General features: G+C 40.2%; 1 protein-coding gene across 1 annotated transcript in view; it reads left to right on the top strand.

Annotated features, from left to right (window-relative positions):
• Nucleotides 1-15207, top strand: part of LOC123514191 (26S proteasome non-ATPase regulatory subunit 5-like) — a 71203-nt gene extending 55996 nt beyond the window's left edge. Inside the window, 4 exon segments of the mRNA XM_045271848.1 lie at nt 10612-10815; nt 11170-11279; nt 11784-11967; nt 12265-15207. Coding sequence (XP_045127783.1) covers nt 10612-10815; nt 11170-11279; nt 11784-11967; nt 12265-12473 — 707 coding nt within the window. The 3' untranslated portion in view covers nt 12474-15207.
• Nucleotides 15208-16750: the final 1543 nt, after the last annotated feature.

Below are 16750 nucleotides of genomic sequence, written 5' to 3'. Positions count from 1 at the left end.
AAAAGACCTGGATAAAACTTTGTTAAAGCGAGTTTGGTGTTTGTTAAACGAACAGATGGTAGTAAAATGAAACCTTCATTGTAGCGAAATTTTGTTGTGTGAACCTTCATTAAGCAGGGGTTCCCTGTATTTGGCTAAATTAACATGTTTTTATTATTTATCATTCTAAATACTAGAAGTGTATTTAAAGTAAAGGGAAAAGCAAGAAATAATAATAGTGCTGGCAGACTGCTCATGAGGCACGAGAAGAGCGGAGCTTCCACCTATCAGCCAGTTGCAGAACTCTGTGGCGCACAGTTTGAAATTGCCTCTGGCGCTCAGTTTGAAAATGCAGTTGGGCCAAATCACATATAAGCAAACCGATTGTGCAAATTAAATTAATTGTAATATTTTTTCGGTTGTGTTATAACAAAAATGTGTAAATCAAACACGTGTAAATCGAGTTTCCTGTGTGTATATATATATATATATATATATATATATATATATATATATATATATATATATATATATATATATATATATATATATATATATATATATATATATATATATATATATATATATATATATATATATATATATATATATATATTTTTTTTTTTTTTTTTTTACATTACAAGGGCACTGGCCAAGGGAAAACAGTGTTGGAAAAAAAAAAAAAATCCCGCTGGTTGCCAGGCCCTGTTAAAAGGAAAGTAGAAAGAGAAAAAACCAAAAAATCTAAAGGAGGGTCCAGTTAACGTAAGAGGTGTCTTGACACTCCTATATATATATATATATATATATATATATATATATATATATATATATATATATATATATATATATATATATATATATATATATATATATATATATATATATATATATATATATATATATATATATATATATATATACAGTAATACTCCGCTTAACGAACGTTCGTCTAACGAATTTCCGGTTTAACATACTATATAAAGTTAGATAAAAAAAAAGTCCGCATAACGTACAACCACATCCGTTTTAGCGAATTTTCTGGGTTTGAATTTGCTGGGTGAGGGACCGAACGCGGTAGCTTGGCTGTGATTAGCTGGCTCCCCGCCTCTGTCTCTAGCACTCCTGGAGCTGGATCCAAGACTCTTTAACAATGTCAGAGCAACCTCCTGCCACGAAATGTCTTCCATGAACGCTTGGGGGGACGGTGACGAGGTTGCTCTGAGGTTGCTGGGAACACCACCTCTGGAGGTGATGTTACTGTCTTATATATGCATTTATTTTCACAAAACAACATTTCTATTAGCTTTTTACAAACCTTGCCCCCAAGAAAGGATTGTTTTGTAATGCATAAAGTGAAATCTTACATGGAATACCAAAAAATAAAGCAGAGATCGGCCACAGACGGCGGAGACTCCGGCGACTTGGCCGCTTCTTCTTCTTGTGACCTTTTTAGCTTGACGTGTTGTCTTTCACCACGATATTAAATTTGTTTCCACTCCTCTATTACCTGCTATAATGGATATCATATGTTAGTATTCATATATGCTCATGCTGTGAGGATAACCTGAACTCCGTGACAGTGAGTGATAGTGAATTATTAATGAAATACCGCAGTATTTCATTAATAATTCAGTTATATATATACAGGCAAGCCCCATTTAACGAAGGTTCACACAAGGAAGGTTTCGTTTTACTACCGTCTACTCGTTTAACAAACACCAAACTCGCTTTAACGAAGTTGGATTTATCCAGGTAATTTTTTCCAAATTTGAAAGCCCCACCGTATCATGCAAGCTGACAGGCTTTTGAATACACGAGGAGCTACTGGTACTAAGGCCTGCCTCAGGAGAAATTCTGAGACACCTGTAGAATAAAGATCAAGATCAAGCCTCTCAGGGACATCACAGGCGCTGCTGATACAAAGGCCTGACTCAGAAGAAATTCTGCGTGACCTGTAGCATCAAGATCAAGATCACGCACACCACTCACTCCTCAGTCAAGGTCAAGATTTGAGAGGAGATGTATAAGAGGGGATATGATAGAGTTATTTAAAATGTTTTCAGATACGAACTACATAGATGTGAGATCTTTCTTTACCTTAGAGGAGGGAAATAGGACTAGAAATCATGGCAGGAAGATTAGAAAGCAAGGCTGCAGGTTAGATATAAGAAAATATTTCTTTAGTCATAGAGTGGTAGACTTCTGGAATGCATTGCCAGAGACGGTTGTAAATAGCACTAGTTTGACAATGTTTAAAAACAGATTAGATAAGCACTTAAATTTATTAGATTTATAATTATGTATAGCACTGCATGATAGTTTTATAAGAAATTTACTATAGTTAAATAAGACATGATCCCCATGTATGGGGACCACAAATTGTAGAGGATTTCGCTGCAGGACTTAGCCCTGTTAATGGGCCCAATATTTAGAATTAGTATATAATGTATTGTGTACTTGTAAGTGTATCTTTAAGTACTGATGACGAGGTCGCTGTGCGACTGATACAGGATAACCTAGATGGGCCCTGGTGGCCCTTTGTTATCCTATTATTTATGTTATGTTATGTTATGTTAAGATCAAGATCAGTCAAAAATAACAGCATCACCAGCAGCTCATCTTCCCTAGTTCAACTTACCACCAAAATGCCCTGCAGTGTAGCCTAACGTTCCTAAGAAGACCAGGAAGTGTCTTACTCTCGAAGTGAAGCTGGGTATTATTCACAGACAAGAGAGAGGCCAGAAAACTAATAACATTGCTTGCCACCATCTTGACTCCATCTACTGTCTACTATTTTCAAGTCAGCAGACTCTATTAAGAAGGCTGGTGAGACCGCATCTTCCTTGAAAGCTAAACGAACCACCTGAATTCGTGACTCTACAATGGATAAAATGGAAAACCTTGTGGAAATGTGGTACCATGATGCGCACTTTGTTTACATTTCACAGGTTGCCGGTTAGTGTATTTCCTGTTTCACTTTCCCTCCCTTCATAAAGTTAAGATCATCAACATTATAAAGTTATGTACATACATACATTAGTGCACATTATGATGACTTAAATTAAACTACCTAAATTATTAACTTCATAATTTTTACTTTCATTAAACCTTTTACTGTACTATGATGCACTCTCGCTTTGCTTACTCTCAATGGAAGTTCAAATCAGGGGTTAAACTTGTTATAATGGGTTCGCTTAACGAAGTTTCGCTTAACGAAGTGTTTTTTAGGAACGTAACCCCTTTGTTAAGCGGGGGTTGCCTGTATATATATATATTTTTTTTAACCCATGTGGTATGTTGGAGACCAGCCCAGAATGCATCCCCCGTATTTCCATCATTTCATGTGGAAAAATTACGTCCGTTTAACGAATTTCTGCTCTACGAACAGTTTTGACACCCTCTATCCTGTTCGTTAAGCGGAGTATTACTCCGCTTAACGAAGGGGTTACGTTCTTAAAAACACTTCGTTAAATGAAACTTTGTTAAGCAAACCAATTATAACAAGTTTAACCCCTGACTTGAACTTCCATTGAGAGTAAGCAAAGCGAGAGGGCATCATAATACAGTGAAAGGTTTAATGAAAGTAAAAATTATGAAGTTTAACATTTAGGCAGTTAAATTTAATTTAAGTCATTATAATGTACACTAATGTATGTATGTACGTAATTTTATAATGTTGATGATCTTAAATTTATGAAGGGAGGGAGAGTGAAACGGGAAAGACACTAACTGGCAACCTGTGGAATGTATACAAAGGGCGCATCATTGTACCGCATACAAAACTTATGTACCACATTTCCACAAGGCTTTCCATTTTATCCATTGTAGAGTCATGAGTTCAGGTGGTTCTTTTAGCTTGCAAGGAAGATACAGTCTCACCAGCCTTCTTAATAGAGTCTGCTGACTTGAAAATAGTAGAGACAGTATATGGAGTCAAGATGGGGGCCAGCAATGCTATAGTTTTCTCGCCTCTTGTGTCTGTGAATAATATCCAGCTTCACTTTAAGAGTAAGAGACTAACTGATCTTCTTAGGAACGTAGACCACATTGCAAGGAGTTTTGGTGGGAAGTTGAACGAGTGAAGACGAGCTGCTGCTGATGCTGTTATGGGAGTGAGTGGTGCGTGTGCTGTCCACGAGATGCTTGATCTTGATCTTGATCTTGATTCTACAAGTGTCCCAGGATTTCTCCTGAGGCAGGCCTTAGTATTTGCGGCTTCTGGTGTATTCAAAAGCTTGTCAGCTTGCGTGATACAGCAGGGCTTTCAAACTTGGAAAAATTTTCCTGGATAAAACTTCGTTAAAGCGAGTTTGGTGTTCGTTAAATGAGCAGATGGTAGTAAAATGAAACCTTCGTTGTAGCGAAATTTCATTGTATGAACCTTCGTTAAACGGGGGTTGCCTATATATATATATATATATATATATATATATATATATATATATATATATATATATATATATATATATATATACATGTATACTTTTATACAGGGGTCCTCCTTTGATGTGCAGGAAAGAGACCAAGAAATTGTGTGCACATATTGAAAACGCACTAATCGAATAATAGAATCGTACAGTACTCATCAGAAGTTTGCGACCACTGCCCTGAGTGGTTGCAAACTTTTGACGAAAAGAGAATGGTGTTTTTGGGAGTTGACCATATTTTGCCAGGCATAATGCTGACTTTCCCTGGAATGATTACTGTTTCCGTGTCAGAGACCCATGTCTTTGTGCTGAACGCATAACAGAAGTGAAAGTCAGGTTCCTTTTCTTCATTTAACCCATAGATAACTATACTCTTCTTCTTGTCCACTGTATCCCTTACCATCGATAAACAAAAGGACACAAGTGTATTTTTCCACTACAGGAGGAAAGAACGTGAATGGTGTGATTTGCTATCCCCTGCCCCCACAATACAAGCACTCCTGCAGACCTTCTACACTGCTACACATCCATCCACTAAACTTGCTTTTTTACCCACTTTTATGTATATTTTGATGTTTTTTGCTCAACACATATTAGAGACATCAATGAAGGTTATGTTAGGATAAATTACATTAGGTATTATTTTTTTCCATATGTAATCCTTACCTAACTTTACATAGTCTAACCCAGGGGTCCTCAACCTAGTACGCCGTACCCAGGGTGCGTGAGAGGAATTTTGGGCACGTGGTGAGTTTCTCAAAATGCTTCAGTTTTAAATAGCAGCAAATTCGTTTGTAGTATACAATGTGTCCTTCACTAGAACCAGGACACGTTAACAACGTTAACAAGGAAACTCTTGAGTTATATCACTTGAGAGGAAGCTCTCTTGGATTACAGTTGCCACACAACCTTGCAAGCCTATAATATTTGCTCCGATTTCTTATTTTATATGTTATTCACACACACAGTGACTTATTTATCACTGTTACTAGTTACAAGTTGCAACTAGCTGCAAGCAACACTAGTTCACTGCCATAATGATCGAAAATTGTCTGATATAGTTCCTTTTGGTAAATGCATTGCATGTTAGTCACATATAGTGTCTCCTGTGAGGTACCAGTTCCTATCGACACTACCTCATAGAAACATACTAATATTAATTAAAAATTGTGTCTGCTCCACATATATAACACAATTTAAACTTAATAAACTAAGTCAATAAACCATGCATTTATTGTTACCCTTCCTGACGCTGCATTGTGGGTAAGGGTACGTGATCAATACTGAAAGACTTCGAGGGTACATCACATTAAAAGGTTGAGAAGAAGAAGAATTAACCTGTGCAGAAGCGAGGTGAAATGTGTGTTAAGGTTCCGTGCTGTCTTTAAGTCTCTAGAAATGAAAGATCTTGGTACACCAGACAATTATGTTTTGCTCTATATTATGATGTCAGTCGTATAAACTCAAGTAACTATAAAGAAATACCATGGTAGAATAAGAACAGAAAAATACTGGTAGGAGTAAAACCCTGGCAAATCAATAGATACATCGTAATACAGTGTTTAGAGACGATTACTCTGTACCGCGAGACGATACTGACTCTCTCCTGCGAACACTGAAATTGTGACAGTTTGGGTCCTCTCCTATTGATATTAATCAAAGTATTGCGATTTATTCACAATAGTAATATATTACACTCCGACGGAACACGGGCCTAATGTGTTTGAGATGTGGCATTTTGTTTATAGTACATTTCGCTCTATATAGCGACTGTTTAGGACTAAAAACTGTAGCTTCAGGTAGATATTCAATAATGTTATCTATCGATTTTCAGTCTTAAAGTAGGGAAAATTACGAATATTGATGCATTTCTTTTATAGTCCTCCTTGCTTCTCGAAAAGGTGCACGAATTTAGAAAAGGTTGAAGAACACTAAACTGTACCCTGAAAAAATACAGTAAAAAGATAAGATAAAATGACCAACATCTCTATTATTATGGAAGCTAATAATAATACCAAGACTAATTAAGTAATTCAGAGATAACGAAACGAACGACGATCACGAGAGCTTCCACGATAACAGTGTGTACGATAAGATTTGATTCCAGATTCCTCGATAGCGCTCCGAGTTTCCAAGATAACAATGGCATTCCAGTTTCCTCGATAGCGATGCAAGTTTCCAAAATGACGATGCCTTTCCATGATAAAGATGCCCTTCCAGTTTCCAAGATAATAATGCGAGTTTCCACGATCAAGATGCAATTCCAGTTTCCACGGGAACGATGCGGGTTTCCACGATGTCGATGCGGTTCCAGTCCTCACGATGCGATTTCAAGACACAATATTGAAGTCCACTTGCCTACACAGGTACTGGGACGAACCCTTTCACCCCGTAAGGATCCACCCAACACCCTTGAGTGCGAGTAAAGTGACGCTGCCACCTTCCTGCGCTGCAATTGAAGTCCACTTGCCTACACAGGTACTGGGATGAACCCTTTCACCCGTAAGGGTCCACCCCACACCCTTAGGTGCGAGGAGAGTGGCGCTGCCACCTCACTGCGACGCAATTGAAGTTCACTTGCCTACACAGGTACTGGGGCGAACCCTTTCACCCCGTAAGAGTTCACCCCAGACCCGTGAGTGCGAGGAGAGTGACGCTGCCACCTTACTGCGCCTCACACGGGTAGCCATGAGCATAACCCGCCACACTCCACTCCCCAAACACTGTCAGTGAGTCCTTTTCACCCCGTAAAGGACCACTGGTACGGTCAGTGCCTGGCTCATGGCGCACAGCGTGCCCTCGTTCATGGCGAGTTGTTCAGCCCGATGTCATTATAAGCAGAGGTCCTGTACACACCACTCACCACCAGACTCTATGCAAGGAGCCCTTATCACCCTTAAAGGCCCCTCACGGCATCATCTGATGGACGGTAGACACGGCACCCTGCTTAAGGCGACGCCTTGCCTAGTATGAGGCGCTGCAAGTTGACAACAATCAGTGAGCTTGAAGCCGCGAAGGAAAATGAGTCCACGCTAACAATGGGATTCCACGACAGGTTGCGATTCCAGTGTCCACGGTACAGATGTGTTTGTTGAGGATAACGATCCGTTTATCGAGGCTAACGGTGCGGCGATGGCGATGGCGAAACGATCCAAAGTATTATTACCTACACAGGTACTGGGACGAAACTTTTTACCCAGAAAGGGTCAACCCCAGTCCCGTGGTTATGAGAGCAGTGACGATGCAACCTTGCAATGCCTCACACAGGTCGCCATGAGCAATGACCCGCCACACACCACTCCCCAAACGCTGTCATGAAGTGAGTCCTTTTTACCTAACCTAACCTAACCTAACCTAATCTAACCTAACCTAACCTAACGTAAAGGACCACTGGTACTGTCAGTGCCTGGCTCATGGCGCACAGCGTGCCCTCGTTCATGGCGAGTTGTTCAGCCCGGTGTCATTATAAGCAGAGGTCCCGTACACACCACTCACCATCATATTCTATGCAAGGAGCCCTTATCACCCCTTTAGGGCCCCTCACGGCACCATCCGGTGAGTGGTAGACATTGATCTCTTGCTTATGGCGACCCTTGCCTAGTGTGATGCGCTGCAAGTGGACGACTAGTAGTGAAGCTTGAGGCCACCAAGGAAAAGCAGGACCTGCAGCCAGTTCCCTGCCTTGGGCCCCAGGCCGGACCCGACGGCCACCTCCTTCCCCCGTGCGGCGCCCAAGGCCGTCACGGCCCTCAAACATCTTTAGGCCGAAAGTTCTCAATCGTCGTTTTAATTTTGATTCGAATATAAAATCGTCGATGGTAAATGAAAAATAGCTTTGGTGTGAAAGTGTGCAAGAGTTAGCTGATTAATGAAACAAGGTGAGGCAGCTTTGCTCCGGAGTATTTAGTGTACTTTGCATGTTGCTGCCTTGAATGTGTACGTGTTTGTAGGTAACTGGATAGAAACAGTAGACCAATGGTAGTTGTGTAGCTATTGGGGAACTTTTGAAAATTAGTTAAGCTTCTGGATAGAGTGGATGAGTGCACACAGGTTTGCGTGTCTTATACATAAACTGCCACTTGTAAACATAAATTTTTCTATTTCATGCTCTTAGAAAAAGCAAACTTAGTTTTCTTTATTTCCCTGATCACAATGACGTGTAAATATCAATGTTTCAATCATAAGGAAACACTAGGAGAGGACCCAAACTCCCGTTGAAGTTGCCAGATTCAACAGATATCGTAATATTTCACAGAAAAGATGGTCAACTGCATATCGTATATTTTTGGATATTCTTTTGTCACGTAAGGAGATATCAAGATAGGTAAAGTATTTCTAAACATGTATCTACGACAAAAACGCTATAATAGTAGAGTTAGGTTATAACTATGCATTGTGTTTTTTTATATACCATCTTGCTCTATTCCTGGGACAAAGATTACTTCTTCCTCAATTGATAGCTCGAAGTTAGTATGATATTTTCTTTCCTTCTAGGTTAGTAAGTAGACTACAAGACACCATGAACCTATGAAGCCCCGTAAATGAGATTATTTTCATAACTTAGAAATCAAAGTCTGATAATGAGATTGTCTATTGCCAACCAAACCGTTCTGCATAGACGTCTTCAGCGTCATAGAGACCTAATGATGTTAGCTCATGGACAGTGGCCATCCTGACAGCGCGAAACCACAGGGGTTCATAAGAAGATTTCCAGGGGTACTTAGATGGCTGATCTAATAAAATCCTTTGCAGTGCCATTGCATATTGAGTTCCATGTTCCATGTGACAATACTGGGGGTACTGGTAGATGGTCTTATAACTCAGGGGGTTCTTAACGATAAAAAGGTTGAGAACCCCTGGTCTAACCTAACCTAACACAAGCTATCCATACTAAACTAAACCTAACATAACCTTCATTGAAGTGTCTAGTATGTGTTAAGCAAATAATATTTTCAAAATATCTGAAAAAAAGGTTAGGGGGTCTGTGGGAGGGTGTGTATTGTGGATTGGGTAGTGAAAACGGCCTTTTGGTGAAGGGGTTAAGGACTCATTTGAACAGTTGTAAATTAAAGTCATTGGAACAACTGAATATAAGGCAGAGCGGGAAGTGAGGACGGCAGATAGCTCCTACTCTGACCGTTGGGTGCTAGGCATTCTAGTGTGAGCTTCTCACCATGAAACCTTGGTCCATCCTCTGCTTCCTCTACTTTCTTATACATAAGGAATACTTAGAGAATTTTTCTGGGTGCTTTGTGGTCTCGTGATGTATATTGTATTACTTAAAGTTATTGTGTGATCCTTTGCATGTAGTGTTCACTGATGTTATCAAGTTACTTGTGATAGATGGATAACATGTTGCCATGCTAAATGTCATGAGAAGCTTAAGATGAGTATCTGCAGAAGTAAGAATCCGTAGTTAAAGTTGAGTAGAGTACAGTGAAGGAGATTATTTGAAGGAGATGTGGTTGTGTTTTTTAACATATGTTTGTGTGTAGTTGTTGCACTTGCTTATGTGTTACACAATAAATATAGTTGGTTTTGAGCTGCATTTGTGAATACCCCATGGAAAAATCCACTTGCCTCAGTCACTTGGTTGTCCTTGACCTTGCCGGACTTAAGTACAGTAACGAAGTGTTAAAGGTATGCAGCTTTATGTGGTAGTCTGCCGAGGGTCAGTTACGACAAATATGCATGTGTTGGACTCTCAGCCATAATCTTCTCTGTACACTTAACCCTCGGCTATCGCGCCCAATTGGGGCTGAAATAACCGCGCCATAGCCGAAAACGCGATAGCCGAATTGATCTTGGCAGGAAGGCAGTTTTGGCCAATGAGTGCTCAGATATCCCATGACGTCATGGCTGGGCGCGGGGTAGCAGGCATCTGAGGTTGCGATAATTAAATTTTAGCAGCTTTTCATGGGTGCGTGATAGCAATAAAACGCGATAGCTGAAGTCGCGATAGCCGAGGGTTGACTGTACATCATGTTTCTTTTGTTTGGATACACAGTCTGACTGCTCCAAAAATAAATAGTCTCATTCTTTATATTCATGCATACAGTATTTATTATCACCATTCAAGAATGTAGGGATGGAAAGGGTTACATATTCCATGCTGGTGGGGATGTCATTTCCCTAATCCCCACAAACGTCAAGGTTATACTGTACTCCTCTGTGGGTCATGCAGGGTTGCTTTCCTTCTCAGGTCTTCTTGAGTTCCTGGGCAACATAGGGCAGGCACGACCCCAGCAGACACTGGAGGAGCACGGAGCAGTGGCCCTCATGGTGTTGCAGCTTGCAGCAGGCCACCTCGACCTGGATGGTGATCCTTCTCTGCAGGCGTCAGCCCTCCGAGCAGTGGCACACATTGGCACCTCAGTGGAGGGCAAGCTGGCCTTATCCAAGTGCAGTAAGTGTTTGGCTGAGGCCTGCATGGCACTGGTACCATGCCGCACTGTCAACAGGGGCTGGTTCTGGCACATGTAAACCTTTCATTCAGGCTTGGTGGTGTATCAAGCAACAAACTGAATCATAAGAGGATGACTGGGAAATATTGGAGGTTCATAATGGCCAGCCAAGAGGGTAGAGATTTATGTCATGGTTATAGTAACAACAACTTTCTCTCTCTCTCTCTCTCTCTCTCTCTCTCTCTCTCTCTCTCTCTCTCTCTCTCTCTCTCTCTCTCTCTCTCTCTCTCTCTCTCTCTCTCTCTCTCTCTCTTTTCCAAGTTTTATCTATAGCATTGATGATGCTTATTCCACAGAACATGAGATGGACCAGGTGTTGGAGACCCTGGGTACAGAAGCAGTGCGGGGTCCCACCAACCTCAAGGTTCTCTCTCTTGAAGTCTTGAAGCAGCTCTTCCATCTAGAGGTATGTGAATGGGGAGAGGTAAGGCAAGGCAAGAAAAGAAATGAAGGAAAAAGAGGGAAATTATTAAAGAAAGTTTAAGAATGATGAGAGGTTAAGAAAGAAGAGAAAATCAGTCTATATACCAGGCTGATCTAGACAAGACACCACACATTCACTCACATATCATTCACATTCTTAGCCTCGTTTGGTACCAGTGGAAAGGGGGAGTCTTGTAGCTGCTAATTAGGAAAGAAGTATGAGTAAGACAAGTTACAAAGAAGAGAGACAATTGGATGGATTTAGTTTGGAGGAAAAACATGCAAAATTTATCATAATATTAGACATAAACAGTTTATTAATATTGCATCATACACTGAAAATATACATTAGGTTAGGGGAGGCTTAATATCAGACTTTAGGAAGCTATTGAAAATATAGTAGTGTGATGTAGTGAGCAGGATTGTGATTGTGCTGCAGGATTGTTAACAGTTAGTAATGCATGCCTCTCACCTGTCTCTCCCTCAGCCACAGGAATTGAGGGAGGAGGTGGTGCTGCTGCTAGAGTTGTGGTGGGCCAACACTCTGAACTTCAGTGAAGTGTTCAAGCTTGCCCGCCTGCCATTCACAGACATCCACACGGCAGCCCTCAGGTTGCTCACCTCCCTAGCACACCTCCCTTGGGGCCAGCGCTTCATTTGTGGGGAGCCAGGTATGAACATTAAATCATAAGTTTGATAATAATGGTAAGAATAATACAGGGTGTCCTTGAGTTACTCTGGAGTTCTGTTATTGTCACATTGTAAACTATTTTTTTGGCATAAGTATGTCTCACCTTTGCTAATACTGTAGTAGTACTGGAAACCTAACTGAGGACATATGAACATACTGTAGCTTTTCAAATCCCATGTAATCTTTTTCATCTTTTTGGTAACCCTTTGGTAACTCCCTGAAAGTCCTGCAGACCTTGTACAACCCCTGGAAACTTACCACCATTTGTCACACACAGGCATGGTGGAGTACATTCTGAACCGCACCACAGAAACAGATAAGGAGGGCATGGAGGGGAAGTGGGCATTGGTGGAGGCCATCGTTAAGTCCTCCTCAGCCCCATCTATTTTCTCAGAGGACCACATGGCAATGCTAGAGAAATACTTCAGACAGGGACCTTTCTACAGCGAGGCCCAGTTGGAGGTAGCTCTAGAGGGACAGGAGTAAAAGTGGTTTGCTGGTCTCTTGTCTGTCTCTCTCCATGAGCTGTGAAGGAGCCAGCTGTGTGATGCAGTATTTTCATCTTTCTTGTCATTATTTATTTGTGTACATGCATATGGAACTTTAAGTTTATTATGTGTTTCTCTCTCTCTCTCTCTCTCTCTCTCTCTCTCTCTCTCTCTCTCTCTCTCTCTCTCTCTCTCTCTCTCTCTCTCTCTCTCTCTCTCTCTAACATTTCCTCCACTCAGCATTCTATTACAGTGCCTGCAAAAAAATGTACACACTAACGATTTTGAACAATCAAAAGCAAAACAACAACTTACTGGCGTATTATTTTCATTTTCATGCTACACTTATTATTTAGACATGTTTCTCTTATTTTTAAGTACACTTTGGATCCTCCCTGGCATTGAACTGGCTAGATCAGTGGAGTAAGTGATACTCATTGTCACCCACAACTGCTTGAGGGACTTTCATGACCGGGATGCTTGTTGGTTGTGTCTCTGCCAGGTCGTTCTTCATCTTGTTCCAAACATTTTCAGTAGGGTTCAAGTCTGGGGAGTTCCCTGGCCACTCCAAAACTCTAAAATTCTGATCAGAAAGGAACTTTTTCACTGCCCTGGACCTGTGGGAGGGAATGCTAATGTACATGAAATAATCACAGTCATGTATGTCCCAGAATGTGAGCATGTGCTCCCTCAAAACTTCAATATAATTACTTGATTTCATTGTCACATTTTTGTGGAGGAAGTACACTCCACCTTTTCCCATTTTTCCACTGAAGGCACCCCACACCATCAAACTGTTTGGTTGTTTTACTGTCCTGATTGTGTACTGAGGTTGTATCTTGACATGTCACTGGGCCGACGGACGATCTTGGAGCCTCCTCTGACCAACCTGAACGTGCTTTCATCACTAAACATGATGTTATGCCACTGCCCTTGTATTTCTTGCAAAATTCCAGCCTTTTCTTCATCACCACCTCCATGAGCAGAGGCTTCTTGGCAGTGCATTGAGCTGACAATTTCAGGTCTTTCTGAAGCCTATGTTATATTATTCTTATAGCAACATTTTTTCTGTAGATTTGGGTGTTTGTTCTTAAGACTGATGGATAAAATGGACCATTCAGTCATCACTTTTTGCCGTAGGTGGGGAAGTCTTCCTAGGTGCCCCAGAGCCCATCTTTCTTGATGGAATGGTACCAGGGGGGTGGGTGGCAGCTTCATGTTTAAGGTTGTAGATTGCCCGCCTTGTCACCTTCAAATCATCAGCCACACAAATAAAAGACATTCCCTGCTCTAATAAGGTAAGGGTCCTGGTCTTCTCTTCCATACTAAGGTTGGTACGCCCCATCCTGAACACCTGGAAGGCAAGTTAAATGGTGCTAAAGTTAGTGAGAAAGTGAAAAGAGTGCACTCAGGAGCAGGATAGATTACTCATCTCTCGGAGAGCTCAGGTGGCTCACTGAAGGATGGATTGCTATGGAGTGGTAGTGTGAACCTGACTCAACACCACTACATCATCATTTTTAGTTGCCAAGAATACTCAAACAAAAAATACACTATGTCTCGTGTGTAGATTTTTCTTGTGAATATTTTGTGTACATTTTTTTCATGGCCACTCTACTATCTTCTGGTATTTTGTTTTTCCCTAATTGATTCACTTTTTTTCTCAATCATTGCCAGTGTGATATTTCTTTATCACTCTCTCTTTCTTATACCTTGAAGTTTTTATTTATAGCTCTCAGATGTGTTGTACCTGTCTACTTGTTTAAGAGTACTCTTCTTGAACATCTACATACATTTTTACTGAATTGATGGCTACTTACCACCTTCTATCACTCATTTGGTAGGAAACACTTAGGGCATTTGCTTAATGTATACCATTGATTTGGCATTGGTAAGTTATTCATATACACTCAGATCACTTCTAATTTACAATATTTTAATGTGAATTGCATCTGATGTAAGGATCAGTTTCCTCCCAGGTCATAAGTACTTTAACCCCTTCAGTACCATGATGTGTTTCCATATTCATTCTACTTATTGTTTGGTGATTTTATACAGCTTCAGGAACTCATATGAGGAATTAAGATAGTGAAGACTGTGGCCATTAATCTTCTGACCTCTATAGACCATTTCTAATGTGAATAAAATGGTCTAATCGTACACAAATCTCAAGGCAAAAATGCGTCCCAGTACTGAAGGGGTTAATGTTGAGAACTTAGCCAATATGAGAATGGGCCACAATTTATAAAAAATTCTGTAACACAAATGTCAGGGGAGGAGTGCACTGTTGCCACCAACCACACCATCTACAATGATGTTAATTTAATGAGGAAAAGGGACACAATATACAGTGAGCGTTTGTCAGCTGTGTATATAAACAATAGCTCTGTGTGGGTTTTTGATGATTTCTACCATACCGTACTGGTATTTATGAACTCATGTATTTATTACCTATAGTTAATTTGCAGAAAGAAAAATGAATGTTGTAGCTAGTTCAGAAATCTTTTATTTAAAACTTTGAGGGCAGGTTTCAGTTGTCAGAAAAAAGATAATTTTCTGTTACTGCTTTCAATGCAAATGGTTTTAACAGTGGTCAATACTAGAATTGAACTTTACCAGCAATTCAGGTAATTATTTAGCTATTTATGTTAGTTGTATTCCAAATAAAGAAGCACGTTTTCATGCATCACAGTAATGAGTAATACATCCCCTGAATAAACCTGTCAAGCTTGTCACTTTGTTTTGAGAAGTGTTTCCCTGAATTGTTGGTTTCAGTGGATCAGATAACTTCATTGTCGTAGTTCAAAGAATCTCAGTGAATCAACCAATCTCACAATTTCAAGACCTGATATTTGTTCTCAGTACCTTTGTGTTCTAACAGTAATGTGTTAACTCGTCTCATCTTGACAGACTAAATTGCTTGATGATTGATGGGTTGTCTCAACCTACGTTGCTGCAGCCTTATTAAAGAGTCAGACATAACACACAATACACAAAACAATTGCTTTCTCAAACAGGAAGACAATAATGAAAGTTGTAATGAATACCATCTTGCATTTGCAGACATGTAAGCATCAATCACATGTCATCTTTATTGAATATAAGCTTATATCTGTATTCTTAAAAATTTTTACCTCTCATAGTTTTGCAAGATTAAACGAATACTTATCAAGTGTGAAGTTTGATTGTAATTAATATTACTAATTTCACGAACATTTAAACTGCATCATTGAGGTTATATTAAATGAGAGGTCCAAGGTGCTGACTACCCTTCTCACTGGGAAGCCATTTTGAAATGTCTCATATGGTTGCATTATAGCATGACACCGCCTAGAAAATTGTATATCACTCAATATTTGTGTCTACACAAAATTTTTTTTATGAATATTTCTCTCAATAAATTTTAACCTTTGGCATCCATACCAGAGCAGGGAGGTGGTGGTGTGTGTCTCTCTCTCACTCAGTGACTCAGTATGTGGCCAAGCGTCAAGAGGGAGAGGTGTGTCGTTTAGCTCTCTACTTTTTTTTTCAGAAATAATGTCCTTACTGGCATAAATTGATGAGAATTAGAATCAGAAACCTCAAGAAGTGAAGACAACTAGAAACAAACAAATGTATCATTGGGAGACAGCAGTGGCTGACAGCTAAACGTTGAACTCTCGCCCCACCTCCATCACGTGTGCTATCTCCCCTTCTGAGATCCTAGACCCTCGCCTCACATCACGCCGCACTGCCAGGCTTCCACACCCCCTCTGTATATCATAAGACTGCTATGATCTATTCAAACTGTTTTTTCTCACTACCTTCATCATGACAACTATACATCACATACTGTATTTGATGGCTCATAAGACGCACCTTTTTCTCCAGAAAAAGGTCTCAGGAAATGACCCTGCAACCTATCAGACCAAGGTTCAGTATTGAGACAGTGGTTGGTGGCAACAGAAGCTCAAAAATTAAACCCTAGACATCTTTACAGATGTGAACAAAGTGATGATAGGTACTACACCACAAAACAACTCTTTCTTTCAAGGTACCATTATATAATAGGTCATGCTTACTGATAATTCACATAGAATGACACCAGTCAGGAAGAATTTCCCAAGTGACCATGCATCATGCATTGTATGACCCAAACAAATGTGGTAGGTGTTGGTGATCTTGATCTTGACACAAGCAAACTTCACTATATTCTTTAGTGTGATGTCATTACTCTTTGAGATGAGACATAATTTCATACAATTAAAATTGCACCTCTCTTTTATCATTCTTGCC

This window comes from Portunus trituberculatus, chromosome 5, assembly GCF_017591435.1.
Source record: "Portunus trituberculatus isolate SZX2019 chromosome 5, ASM1759143v1, whole genome shotgun sequence".
Lineage (NCBI taxonomy): Eukaryota > Metazoa > Arthropoda > Malacostraca > Decapoda > Portunidae > Portunus > Portunus trituberculatus.
This window is presented reverse-complemented; position numbering and strand designations above follow the sequence as displayed.